The sequence below is a fragment of the Aulonocara sp. 'chitande type north' Nkhata Bay genome, linkage group LG19 (genome assembly GCF_057382095.1).
Source record: "Aulonocara sp. 'chitande type north' Nkhata Bay isolate Kocher_YH1m ecotype deep benthic linkage group LG19, A_spYH_male_GT1.1, whole genome shotgun sequence".
NCBI lineage: Eukaryota > Metazoa > Chordata > Actinopteri > Cichliformes > Cichlidae > Aulonocara > Aulonocara sp. 'chitande type north' Nkhata Bay.
This window is the reverse complement of record NC_141362.1, coordinates 17,717,890-17,731,448: the sequence shown is the minus strand read 5'-3', so window position 1 is coordinate 17,731,448 and position 13,559 is coordinate 17,717,890. Positions and strand designations below refer to the sequence as shown.

The 13,559-nt window shown below is 42.7% G+C and overlaps 2 protein-coding genes across 9 annotated transcripts; one reads left to right on the top strand and one right to left on the bottom strand.

Annotated features, from left to right (window-relative positions):
• Nucleotides 1-268: 268 nt before the first annotated feature.
• On the bottom strand, nucleotides 269-9,375 carry slc4a1ap (solute carrier family 4 member 1 adaptor protein). Of its 2 annotated transcripts, none has more exons than XM_086274429.1 (15): nucleotides 9,287-9,375; nucleotides 8,326-9,120; nucleotides 6,391-6,589; nucleotides 6,132-6,260; nucleotides 5,712-5,772; nucleotides 5,468-5,607; nucleotides 5,226-5,386; nucleotides 4,775-4,844; nucleotides 4,512-4,701; nucleotides 4,332-4,422; nucleotides 2,946-3,201; nucleotides 2,512-2,610; nucleotides 1,970-2,049; nucleotides 1,807-1,876; nucleotides 269-1,283 (listed from the first exon to the last, which is right to left on the bottom strand). In XM_086274429.1, exons 2-15 carry the CDS (start codon nucleotides 9,076-9,078, stop codon nucleotides 1,234-1,236), a joined length of 2,349 nt encoding a protein of 782 aa, XP_086130555.1. In that variant the 5' UTR covers nucleotides 9,079-9,120; nucleotides 9,287-9,375; the 3' UTR covers nucleotides 269-1,233. The 2 variants fall into 2 exon arrangements, with proteins under 2 accessions (XP_086130555.1, XP_086130556.1); XM_086274430.1 differs by having other exon boundaries at nucleotides 270-1,283; nucleotides 4,332-4,419; nucleotides 9,287-9,374.
• supt7l (SPT7 like, STAGA complex subunit gamma) lies at nucleotides 1,756-13,274 on the top strand. Of its 7 annotated transcripts, none has more exons than XM_086274434.1 (7): nucleotides 1,756-3,044; nucleotides 6,149-6,295; nucleotides 8,427-8,570; nucleotides 10,652-11,122; nucleotides 11,353-11,677; nucleotides 11,894-12,131; nucleotides 12,794-13,274. In XM_086274434.1, exons 4-7 carry the CDS (start codon nucleotides 10,686-10,688, stop codon nucleotides 13,090-13,092), a joined length of 1,299 nt encoding a protein of 432 aa, XP_086130560.1. In that variant the 5' UTR covers nucleotides 1,756-3,044; nucleotides 6,149-6,295; nucleotides 8,427-8,570; nucleotides 10,652-10,685; the 3' UTR covers nucleotides 13,093-13,274. The 7 variants fall into 7 exon arrangements, with proteins under 7 accessions (XP_086130560.1, XP_086130558.1, XP_086130563.1 ...); XM_086274432.1 differs by having other exon boundaries at nucleotides 6,481-8,570; XM_086274437.1 differs by lacking the exon at nucleotides 8,427-8,570.
• Nucleotides 13,275-13,559: the final 285 nt, after the last annotated feature.

The following is a 13,559-nucleotide window of genomic DNA, read 5'->3' as shown; positions in this document are numbered from 1 at the left end:
TGTTCAAGCTTATGTTTCATCATGCTGTCTGTGCCTGAGAAGGGTCTCCCTGTGTTTCAGGAATCCATCGGCTGATTAGTAGGTCACTGCAAAGACCTACAGCCAAGACCAGAAGCCTCTTTGTACTCAATCGCAGCCAGAGAAACGCTCTTTGTGTGTGTGAGAGGGAGCTTGAAAGGGAGAAAAAGAAAGTCTGACGTCAAAACCGGCTTCGGTGAGAAGTGGAGCCCCAGAGAGGGAAAGTTTCAGATAATCCTAAAGCAATAAACAAACAGAGTAGCTCTGAGGTTATGTACAGACAATTTTATTATACATTTATGTAACAAAATACAGTTTATTAACTTGTGTTTGGAGCAAAGACAACAGGAAAGAGGGTGGAAAGTCTGGCAGGAAACCAAGAGAACAGCAATGAGTGGGATTTTGCAAAGCGAGGAATCCTGCTCCGGGCAAACACACACCAACCGCTAACTCGCTCATAAAGGCAATCTTGTTTAAAAAAAAAAAGAACTTTGAGAAGGTTGGGCTCTGTGTGTGTGTCTGAATGGATACAGACACACACACACTCCACTTAGCTTGAGTCATTATCAGCTTGCGTTTCATCCAGTAAGCCATCCAAGTGTCCAGATGGTCAGAAAAGCTGCTCCAATGCTCTCCCTCTTTCTCCCTCCCTGCTACACACACTCCTTTGGAGGAGGAAAAAAAAGTTATGCCAGCAAGCGACTGAAGCCAAACAGGGGAGGGATACAGATTGGATGTCAGGTGGATTTAACTGCAAGAGGAGCAGCCAAAGACTAGAAAGCTGAATTTGGATCAGTTGCTGCTCTTGCTCTGTCTCCTCATATTTTCTGCTCAGATGTTATAGAATTCAATTGAAATTTCCCACCTTTCCTTTTAATTTTTTTTCTTTAAAAAGTAAAAAATTCAAGTGCTACCCAACTCCATTATTATGAGTGGGGAAGAGTGCCAGCACACTGGCTGCCCAGTGTGCTGGCACTCTGCTTGTTTAATGTGAACCCAAATGGTGTGCTGTTTCGAATAATCTCCTAGAGAGAGAAGTAAAAACGTGCAGCATTACTGTCTCAGCCCGTCCTGCTCTGTTACAGGCTTCTGTGTTGTTAAACAGTGGTTGGGCTGGGCTGGAGGGGGTTAATGGTCATGGCTAAGGAGACTGGAGGCTTTGTACTGCAGGTATTATCTCACGTAGAAACAGAAGAGCTCTGTTACGTTTCCCCCTCAGTAGCCATACTTGTCATTTAGGTGTGTGCGTCCATCTCCAGTCTGACCTACAAGTGAAGAAAAGACACGAGTAAACACAAAAGGTGCATCCTCCTCCTCACGCATAGAAACTAAAAAGCAAATTCTTGTCAAACTGGGCAACAGGAGTATCACATGCGTTTGCATACCTCATCATTAACCTAATCGGAGCAGTGCAGTTAAATCTGACCTAAAATAAAAGCTCAATCTGGAAGTTTATGCAATTCAAGCTTATCTTATCCCTTAATTGTGACTTTGATCTGCATTCCTCAGCAAACAATGAAAATGTTGCAGCTATTTCAGCTGTGCAAATGTACCATGAAAGCCTGTTTGATTCCTTTGGTCAGGAAAATATTTGGGCCTTTCTTCATTCAAGCAGAGGAAATATGCAACCCCGCCGGTGTCAGCGAGTCAAAAGAACTGCTGTAATTCTATCTCTTAAAACAACAGCAGGGTTAACCTAACCGCTACTGTTCCTGCTGCTTAACAAGATTGAGTGTGATGCAGGGAAGTGATCAGCTGAACGTCAGTCACACAGCTCGGGAGGTTTACCTGCAGGAGGCACCCACACAGAATAATCGGGGTCGTCTTGTGGATACTGTGCTGACAGCTGCACAGGAGGCTGTGGAGACACATGACGAGGAAATTCGCTTTATGCATTCATGTGGCAATAAACTGTACAGGTATACATTTACTGCTGTGAGTATGGGCCTACCCTGCCGGGGCCCATCACTCTCTTTTTCTTCTTGGGGCTGGGGTCTGTCGCTGGCTCGCCGGCACCTTTGGATTTGGACTCTGGGGATATGCAGGTAATGTAAATTAGTGGTGGAGCACCAAGTACTTGATGCATGCTCATCATCCAGGTAAGTAAATCCCAAAAGGTTGATTCTGTTCATCTGGACGTAGCGTTCTCAGTTGGAGAATCGTTTCGTCACTCATCCAAGTGACTTCTTCAGTCTCAGCTGACTGCAGGTTTCCCCAATCTTATAAACAGTACATTAGATCAATGACTGAAAGTGGGCTAGTTTCAGTCATTCTGCAAATGTACTGTTCACTGCATTCCTCCACCTCGACTCTTGCAAAGGTCACTCAAAGTCTTAGCAATAAAGTTCAAATTCAGAAAAAGGACATTTATGTGTTATAAAGGTTGTGGTAATCTTTTTTTGTTTTTTACTGAATGCCAGTGGGGAAAGAAGATTTAACACTACATCTAAGAGAGAGTACAGAGAAATATTTTACAGCAATAAAACACGACACCTGGACTCAAAAGGGCCACCGGCTTGTTGCTGCTATGCTCGGGAACCTGCTCCGCTGCTTCAGACTCCCCGCTCCTCCTCTGCTGTTTGTGGCTTTGATCTGACGTGAAGGCATGAAAACAGAAATAAAGTGTGTAATAATGAGGACACGCACGATTCAGCACATCCCGTTAAGACTTTAAATACGAGCCACAGGCACAGATATTACTTGACTTTGTACCTAAAGTGCAAAAAATAGAACATGAAAGAAGGAGATCTAAGCATTTCACTGCGACATATTTAATCTGTTTATATGTACGAGGAGGCGTTACAGTATGACAGCAGCATGCATTGCAGATTTACTGCCATCCAGTGGCTTAAAGAAAAATTTAAATTAAATGCATGAACATAATAAAAAAAAAAAAAAAGGCATTCTGCATGTTTTTGTGCTTTTACCTTTCAGGTGTTCTGAGACTTTGAGTTGATCTCTTTTATTCTCAGAAGGAGATGATTCTTTAGACGTCGATACGCCGGACTCAGCAATACGTTTACCAGGTAGTTCATCATTATCCTCACTTTTGTCTGCCACTGCCTCCCCTTCTTCTTGTGCTTTTTCTTCTTCTTCTTCCTCCTCCTCTTCTTCCCCATCAGGTGGAAGTTCTTTCATGTTGAAGAGCTCAGCAGGCAGGTTAGGCCGCTTAGGAGGCAACTTCTGCAAGAGAAAAGACAATGCAGTTAGTGCTGGGTGCTATGACCTAAAATTAGCGTCACAGTATTTTATTAAGTACAAAAAATTTAAATAAAACAAACCACACAAACAAACAACTGAGCTCTGTTAGTAGGAAGATAAAGGCCACAACTTAAGGGAGGGTGACATACAATACAAGGAAAAGCAATTATCATAATAAAGCAGGAAATGGAAACAAGGAAAGCAGGCAGAGGTGCCGCCTCCTCTCCTTCATCCTCCATCCTACTGCCTGTGGCCTGGATGTCGCTCTCACAATGCCATGCTGAAGGATGTATCAGTTCCTAATGATGCACTAAAGTTTGTCATTTTCAATTTTGTAACAGCGTTTTTATCTTCAGATATAAAAGAGGTGTAACTAACAGCTGTACTGTAAAAGCCAAGGTGAGAGGAGGACTCTTAAAGCCACTGGTCCTTTTTATTCATGTTGTATCAGTTATTTAAGATAGTAAAGGACAAAGTCTGACAGTCTCTTCCTCACCACCTGTGCTTGGCTCTCATTCTCGTGGGGAGAATGTACAATTTGGGAAATAAGGAGAAGGGCAGTGACCAAAAAAAACAATAACAAGAACCAAATAAGTGAAATCCCTTACAAGAACCCTGCACCATTGCAGTTACCTTTGCCTCCCATGGTTTGCTGTTGCTGCATGGGCAGAGTAACGTGAGCCTGGCCCACAGTAAAAGCCCAGTACAGGCACAACAATGAGCTCCTTGCTTAGTGCTCTCTTTTCTTTATCCTTCATTTATTTTTACTACAGCGCAAGGCCTTTCCCAAGTCTGCTACGCCATCTGGCTAGCTATCAAGCTTTTTAGTAATTGTGCAGTTATTATGTTAGACATTTTTATTAACCCAGACTTCATATGTAGTCACCCTAAAAGGCTCAATTTATGCAGGAAACCCTTGACTTATATTAACTTATTTCTATCTGATCAGAACCTTGAGTACGAAGGATGCACAGTTAATGCAGGTCTTACATATAATACATTTAAAAATCACAGTTGGTAGGGGAGTATTTGAAGAAATCATATCATGCATAAAGTTACAACTTAAAAGCACCAACTTCAGTGGAAATGCAAGCATGTCAAAAAGCACATACCCCAATAGTACCAGTTTTCAGTTTGAATTTGCTCCCTCCCTTCATGGCTCCAAACATCGGCAGGGTCTTTTTCGACTTCTGCTCTGAGCTGCTATCAAATCAAGACAGATCAAAATATCAACTTCAATCTGACACATTCATAGGATAACTTTTAGGTTAAAAACTGCTGCTTTGTCTGACCCGGGCAGCAAGGAGGGCATCTGCGCCGGCCTCGTGAGTTCAACCAGTTTGCGGAGCCTCTGAGCATCTTTCCGCAAGTCGGCCATGTGCACGTGAAGCTTCCTGCGCTCCACCGCGTCCATCGCTACCTCGCTTTTCACTGCGGTCATGAAGGCCTCCAGCGAGTCCTCAGTCGATGACGTCAAAGACTCTGATAGGAGTGAAAAGTTACAGACTGGACCTTTTAAAGTCTGTAGAAGTGTGAACAGGTGATCACAGCTCACCTCCCTTTCCAGCACTGAGCTTTTTCTGAGTCTCTGCCAACTCCTTCTCCACCTCTTCCAGTTTGGCCACCTACAGAAAAATAATCAACAGTTATGGACACGTGCAGAAAATCGCTTCTTTCTTTAGATGTGTTTTAATGGCTGATGATGCTTTAAATGCTCTTGATTTGTCTGTCAGGTATAAAATCTCCTTCTCAGTTTGCGGACAGACAAGTCCTGGACATACTACATGAGTAAACTTCTTTGAAGTTAGACAGGATGAACTGAGGGGCGGCACCATGGCCCAGCATATAAATATGGAGCTGGAAATTTACAGAATAGGTCCCCTTACAGACAGTGGAGCCCTTAAAACTTTCAGAAAACAGCCTGAAAGACAGTACCCAGTTGATGCTCTCACTGTTGTCTGTTGTTTTTACGCTCCTGTCATTTATAAAACTATGCAGATGTTTACCAGTGAGTCATAGGTCTCGGGCCGCTCCTCGAGCTTTCCCGCTTTCTTCATTCGTTCCTGCCTTTTCCTCTCCACTGTGCCGGTTCTATCCAGGAAGGTGTCATCATCGCTGTCATAGTAGTCATCGTCTTCCCAGTTCTTCTTCTTGCGCTTACGGGACACTGAAAATCAGATGCAGAAACTCTTAATGAATTTTCCAACACAACTTCCAGTCCTCTCAACACGGGACTGAGCACACAAACCTGCTTCCTGGCGCAGCAGCCCTCTGGCTTCCAGCATGCGACACGCCTCAAGACAGCACTGGATGGCAGCTTCTTTCTTCTTTCCTGTGTGGGTCACCTCTGCAACCAGCTGACGACCCATAGCGTCGTCCACCGGCAGCCTGTTTTTAAAAATAAAAATAAAAAATTAACAGTCAGCACATACAGCTCGATAAACACTTCACAGCCTGCCTGGAAAAAAAACAAAAGAATTTATTCCCCTTACTTTATTCTACAAAGCCAGGTGCCGTGGTTCTTGTCCTCATACTCAAACTCCAGCTCCTCCCCTACAGAAGACAAGCAAAGAAGTTCAGTGAAAAAAAAAAAAAGCAGAATCTGCTGTCTGTGAGTTCTAGTTAACTGCTAGTTAGTATATTCTTTAACCTCTACAACTGAGAGTATTTAACCATTCTTTAATCTCATGAGACAGTAAAGTTTCTTTTGGATTTTCAGCTGTTGGTCATAAAAAACAAAGAATTTGGACCCTTCATTTTGATGTATGGTTTTTAACTATCTTAGGCCAACTTGCCCAAAATAACCCTCGACCTTTTGGAGTAACTGATTTTTTTTCCAGCAAATACGTACAGACCTTAATTTCCTTGATTTTAATTTCAGTCTTTTAATGCCCTGCAATACTTCTTCTCACCTTCTCTGTCATAAAAGCCCTGCAAAGCCTTCTTGGGGTCCTTCAGGTAGGCTGCTTCCTGGTCTTCGTGGAATTCTGTTGAAAAGGGGTTTTCCTCGTTCTCGTCTTCCTCTGGAGCTGCTTCTTCGACTGCAGGGAGGATTTGTGCAGAGGTAATGTGAAAGGTAAGAGAAAGACCCAAAACACTGAAATCATGTATCAAACCAAATGACACGTAACACACTCCAGCTTCATCCAGCAACAGCAGTGACACACTCACCCATTCCCCACGAACAGCCAGAGTCTTCATTTGACACTCTGCCATCGTCCCTGTTTTCATCCTCCTCCTTTTCTTCTTTTTCCTCATCAGAACCATCTCCCATCATCCTCCTCTCCAGCTCTTCCTTCTGTTTGCGAGCTTTTTCCCTCAACTCTGTCACTGTCAGTTCAGACTCGTCTTCCTCATCAAACTCTGGACCCTGCAAAAAGAAAATGAAGCTCAACACTCAAATGTTACTCTTTTTAAAATATATCCCTTCACACCTGAAAATCTTACATGCATAAAACATTTTTCTGGTACATGAAGAAGAAATCAGTTACAGTACTGAATGTTTGTAATTTTGATTGATGGATGATTCTTTTTCTTTGCATAACACACAAGCTTCTCTCTCCCAGCTCTTCTAGAAACACAGCATGGCATTTCAAGCCAGTTAAAAGAAATGTTCTCTCTAGTCTGTCCTGAATCGCCTCCCAAATGGACATGCCCAGAAACACCTCAGCAAGCACACATACAGGAGCAGCTTTACACGTCTTTTGGCTCTTTTTGATGTTGAGCAGCACCAGTCTATTCTCTCATCCCATCTCTTGCCAGTGTAGAAAGACCCCAAGATAACTGAACTTATCATACCCAGCACAAGCTGGATTTCACTGCTCGGTAAAGCCAGCAGACATCATTCACAAAAGGAAAGTTGTGATTCTAAGGCCACCAGCCACCCTCCACCTTCTGGCTGTATTTAAAAATTAAGTCCATAAGAGTTATGGAAAGAATCATTGATAAAGTGCAGCCCTGGGACTCTCATGAGTCTAACTTAGTGCAGTCAATGCTAACCAGGTGTACATGCAGTAGTACAGGGACTGAATAACTCATAATAAAGGGTCATGCTCCGAAAACATTGACCAAAGGACTGCCCTGAGGTATGAAGTTGAATGCCTTTTCCAAATTTATGCACCCAAAACATCCCTGATGTAAAAGGCTGGCTAAAAACTGCACTCACAATCTGGGAGTGCTTTATATGATGGATAATATATTTTTAATGATTAATTGGTTAACAGCTTAATATCTTTCTTGTATCATGTCAGATACACGCTGATGTAACCTTCTAAAAGTAAAGAATGATGCGGTAAAAGATGCTTGCGGTAACTGATGTGTGTGGTACCTGTAGAGTAACATATGGTGGTATGACAAGTAGTGTTTTCACACCACTTACTAAGTATTATTATATATTGTGGCAAATAGCAGCCACGTTATTCTGCCTTTTTTAAAGTAACTATCATACTGCTGGTACATATGAAGAATATTGCCTCTATATTAAAGTAGACCTCTTGTCTTTTTTGTATTTTCCGTCATATATATCCTGTTTCAGTTGTGGCTTATCATGTTAAATGTGGCCAAAGACTGAAATGCTAGTGTGTAGATAATTTGTGTAAGCTGAAAGCTCTAAACATGGCATTTCTTACAGTTTTCCCCAACACTTTAATCTGTATGATGCCATAGTTATACTTAGGCACACAGAAGCCGCACCCATCTGCTGCTCAAATGTTCTGCTTAAATGCCATAGCCAATCACAATACAATTTCCTTAATGAGTGAGAAGCTAAAACTGCATACTGCAAACAGAGGATGAACCAGGGAGCAGCACAAAGGCCCAGTATGGGAAAAATTTGGATTATTTTGAAGTGTGAACCACGCAAAGTTACACTAGAAGAGTCTAAGAGTAAAGCATAAAAAGTATCATTCAAAGCTGTTTAATAATGCACAGGCATGATTAACTGAATTCGTGTTTATTCTACAGAGAAACATTTTTGTGTAGCTGCAAGGAATCCATAAGAGAACTTGATCAGCCCAACCAGGCAAGATTAGCACTGTGTCAAACAGCTAAAATCAAGACCTTTTAGAGACCCTCCCTGTCATCGTTTATCACCACAACAGACATTACCTGCAGGATAAAAAGCCTCGTGCTTCCTCCAAACTTCAACACGTGCCCCACGCGGACTCTGATGTAAGTTTTCGGTGGGATCTTGTTCTTGTTCACCACAGTGCCGTGCGTGCTGCTCAAGTCGTAGATGTAGAAGCCCTTCTCTTCTCCCATGCAGCCCGCGTCCTCCCCGGCCTCTCCACGGTATTGAATCACTGCGTGGTACCTGGAGATCGAGGGGTGCTCCAGGGAGAGATCGCACACAGGTAAACGTCCAACCACAAAGTAGCTCTTGTCCACTAATGGCACCTGATCCACTATGGTGCCATTTTTTAGGATTTCAAGAGCGTACGGGGTATCCGAAGCAGTGCCACCCCAGGGAGGCTCTGTGTAAGGGAGAGGGGGTAATTTGCCAACTTGGGGGGCTTTAGTAGTGAGCGCTCGAGGTTTAGCTTCTGGTTTGGTTTTGTCCTTTTCGGACTTTTTGTCCTTTTCTTGGCCTTTTTCAGAGGTTTTGCTTTCGCCATCAGCTTTATTTTCTGTGATGGGTTTGGACGGAGCAGTGACGTTGGTGCGTTTTGCGGTGAAGCTAGGCGCCGCAAAAAGAGCCGGTTTCTTGAAAGGCTCCTCCGCTTCTGGTTGTTTAGTTTTACCCGAGTCTTTCTCTCCGGCTTCCTCTCCATTTTCTGGTGCCAAACGCTCATTAGAGTCCATTACAGAGTTCATTTCGTCGCCTGTGTCCATCACGTCTGCTGCTGGCGGGGAGGCAGCCATGTTTATTTGGTGCAGCTCTCAAACTTGGCCGGGTACTTTAACCTTTAAAAATTTACAACTACATCTGATAAATTATGTAAATCGAAGGAAAGCCGTCGGATATTATAAATTCTTAAACAGTCCCACATTACATGAATATATTTTTTAATTTGTACAATTCAAAACGAACTTTTTGTTGTGGAACTAAACATTCAACATAGCTATTTACCCGAGTTCTTTTCCTCCAAGGACGAAAACCCTTAGTTTCCCGTTAAGCTTTCTTCAACATTCAATCAACAGCAGACGTTTCCTCCATCCCAGGGTAACAGCAATGTGTTTTTTTTAAAACCTCATTTACATTAATAAACATGCCCGTGATGCATTAAAATATGTAGCTCGGCGTTGAGTTAAAATAAACGAGTGCATCAGTAACTCAAACCGCAAAGGTCCTGGAACCCAGCTTTATACTCCAGCCAGACAACAGACATTTTGCGTTTTTCTGTCATTCGAAAAACATCAGGTTTTGTTAATCATAGACTTCAGACTTTAAAGGAACCAATGCAGTTTGATCTTCTTTTCGGGATATAAAAGCATAGCGAATAGACATGTATCCTGCCGCTCTTTCATCAGTTATTAAGTTTGGAGAGGCTGCTAGCCACGCTGTCTTGGTTTATCATAAATGTTGCCCTTAAAGTATGTCAAATGTACGAAAAGTGATCATGAGATAACAATGTAGTTGTAACAGATCTTTTAAATGTTGTGTTAGCGTTTTCAGCTTTTTACAAAACCAGTATTTCACAACTTGTTCGCCTGTGATCAACATTTGGCGTAATTTGCTCTAAAATTAACCGGAGTCGTATACATTTAACGACTCGGTTTTATTTAGAGACCTTTTTGTCAAGAGGCATTTAAGTACAACCCGAAAGCTGGACATTATTGAGGGTGATTGGCCTCGCAGAATATTTAAATTAATTGCAATACTGGTGGTGCAGAGTGGATCAGGATAACGTAAATTGAATTGTTCAAGTGGTTTTCTTGTAAATAACTAACTTTATTTTTATTTATTTACATTTTACAGTGGGGTTTAAATTACACATATGCTTGTAACATTGCAAGAAATAGCAGGAAGCTTCACAGACTTCTGTTAGGGTGAGAAATAAAACAGTTTTGGTCCCTCTCTAAAGAGGCTTTGAAGTCCCAGCAAACTAAATCACAAGAGTTTTAACAGAAAAAGATGACAATCATTTGTTTTGTACAGTAGGTTTTAATTTATGCGAGCCTAAAATACTTATAGGTTTACTGTTAATTATGTTAAGAGAGGCTCATTGCCTTAACTAAATACCTGACAAAAGGGTAGCTTTGATTCAGCAAAGCTCTGTGTGTTCCTTTGGCAGCTGCACACTTTGTTCAGTGAAATAATCACATTTTAATGCATGGTTTAAAGCCAAACCAGACAGTAATGCAGGAAAACAAAGAATAAAATTGCTTGAATTTAAAACAAAATCAGTTTCATACTGAACAAATTAATATGAACAATAGTTGCCTTGATGTTTTCAAAACTTATTCACATTTTCTATACCCCTTTCTGTTTTAGTCTCAACTGCAGTCTATATTCTCCTTGTGTGGTCATGATGCGTTACTGGGGTGAGATCCCGGGGCCTGCGGGGGCTCCTCCCAGTCGCAGTTCCTTTGACTTGCTCCAGCGTGAGTTTCGATCCGTGGAGATGCAGGACCCTCCCTTGCACCAGCCCTCTGCACAGCGGCCACGGCCCACCACAATGCTTGATATCCCCTCTGAGCCGTGCAGCCTCACCATCCACACAGTGCAGCTGTGCCAGCATGTTCGCCGTCTCCGAGGTCTTCTGGCAGCAGCCCAAGCCCAATCTCAGGGTCAGAGCTCAACATCCTCCGAGGGTGGCAGCAAGCTGGACGAGGCTGATACCAACCTGCCGTTATGCCCTCCCACCCCACCTGTTATGCCAGATGACCTGCTACCTGTGGATAGCAAAGCCCCCCGACAGCCCTTTCAGCTCCGCCACAGCGACCCTGAAAGTGACTTTTACAAGTAAGTTTCAGATTGCAGTCCTCTTTTCTAAATCAGTACCTCTATATCTATAAAAATTTATTTCATGGGAAATCAATGACCACCTCCCATCATGATCAGCTGATGGGAGAAGGAAGTAATAGATTTAGACACTGAAGGACTCTAAATCCCAAATTTCTGTGTATTCCACATTTCTCATATAAATCTTAGTCAACAATGATTCTTTATCTCCTTCCTTCTTCTGTTTTTAGAGGTAAAGGCGAACAGGTCACAGAACTGAGTTGGCCCTCCTGTAGGCAGCTACTGTATCAGTCTGTAGCGACTGTCCTGGCCCATGCTGGCTTCGAATCTGCTCAGGAAAGCGTCCTGGAGACGCTCACGGATCTGGTCCACGAGCATTACCTGCGTCTAACCCGCCTGCTGCGGGTGGCAGTGGACAGGGAGGCTCGACTTGGAGCCAGTCCCTTCCCAGATGTGGTGGAGCAGGTGTTCCATGAGGTGGGAATTGGCAGCGTCCTGACCTTGCAGCGATTCTGGCAAGTGAGGATCAAGGACTATCACAGCTACATGCTGCAGGTAAGGCTGGAAAGAAAATAGAAATTAAAAATAAATACATGAGACAACATCAATTTGTCATCCTCCAAAGTCTTATACTAATCTGTTTCATATCTCTGGCTGTTTAACTGTATGTTTTTTCTACATTGAATTAGAGCTGAATGACTTCATAGAAAACCCTTAACAGTTACATCATCCAGACTCCTACTTTACCACAGAAATATCTTATTCCTACAGCTCAGTAAGGATCTATCAGAGGAATACGAGCGACTGGTAAATCCAGAGAAAGCTCTTGAGGACTCAAAGTCCCCGAAGATCAAGGTGGAGGCCATGAATGACATTCCCTTCCCTGTTAGTGAGGAGCCTGAGGCTGACTTGGCCTCCGGGGACCAGGCTTTGCCAATGGGGGTCCTTGGTGCCAATGCTGAGAGGCTGGCTTCAGGGCTGGATGGAGATCATTCTCCTCATACCTCAGGTAAGATCATCCTAATCAAATGTTTTCTACCACTCGGACTGATTAGTAGTTATTTCCAAGTTCAGTAGTTTAGTGTTTGAAATGCTTTGTGTCCACAACAGGTCATTACTGATCCCAGTGGTTGCATTACCCTCTTTCAATTACAACTGCAGTGCTGTCTGTAAGCTTTAACTCAGTTCTAAGATTTGACAATATTTGAGGGAGAACCCTAATGAGTCCCTATAAGAAGCACTCTGAGATAGTGGGGAGGAAGAACTCCCTTTTAACATTAGCAACTTTATAGTAGTTTGTAGCAATGTTATTTGTTTGGTAATGGGAATTCTTAAATTAATCTTAATTGTCACTTCAAGCACAAAGAGAAGTTAATATATATTATAGAACTGCGACAGCATGGAATTAACCACATTCATATACTTTAACGAATGATTGTTGTGTTTAGTCGTAATTTTCATTTACTAAGGTTTTCAAAGCATCAACTGTAATTTTAAAAGTTATACATAACTGGTTTCTCTCATGCTTCTTCAGCTTTCTCTTGAAGACAAGGTTTCTCGCTACAGCAGGTTTATTTAAATAAATGTGACTAAATCCATTTGCCCATTTAGTGGTTAAAAAAAAAATTCCAATTCGCTCCTTAATTCGTCTTTGTTTCATGCATTTCCAAGGTGGAGGTGTGGCAAACAACTCCCCTCTGTGGCCTCAGGTAAAAGTGGAGCCACAGGACGGCGAGGAAGGCCAAGCTTCGGCTCACCATCATCATCATCACCACCACCACCACGGGGTCCTGGGCGGAGATGTGTTTGAGGACGGTGGGCCCATGTCCACCATGAGTGAGTCAGGAGGAGTAATGGGGCCCTCACCCGGAGGGGTGGGATCTGATGGAAGCTATGCTTCCCATTCGCCCGACTCCATGATGGTTGATGATTTTGACCAGAGACCCAAGAAACGGACAAAGAAGATGTGAGGCTGTTTTGGCAGAGAAATTGACTCTGAGCCAAAGTGCTGAAACACACCAGTGTTAATCTGACAAGAGCGCTGAACTCATGGTGGAAGGCGGGGCTTTTGTAGTTCTTTGTTTTTACTAAACATATTAATGGAGTTAATCACCAAAAGAATAAACATCTTCTGGGGAACCAGCTGCACTAATTCTGGTCATGGAGTGTTTTTCATAAACAAATCTATAAGGAGTTAGTCAACAGTTAGCTTAATGAACAGAGGAAAAGGAAAAACTATGAAGCTCTAATACAAATTGTTTAGTTGAACAACTAAATAATTCAGCTGCAGGGTTTGTTTTCCCGAGCCATTAAGACTCTTGCTCCCTACACACCAATTGTTACCATTTAAAATTCATTATCATTAAAAGATGCTCTAAAAAGAGAAAATCCTTGTTCTCGTGAGCATGTCTCTGCATGCGATTATGATGTGTTCTCA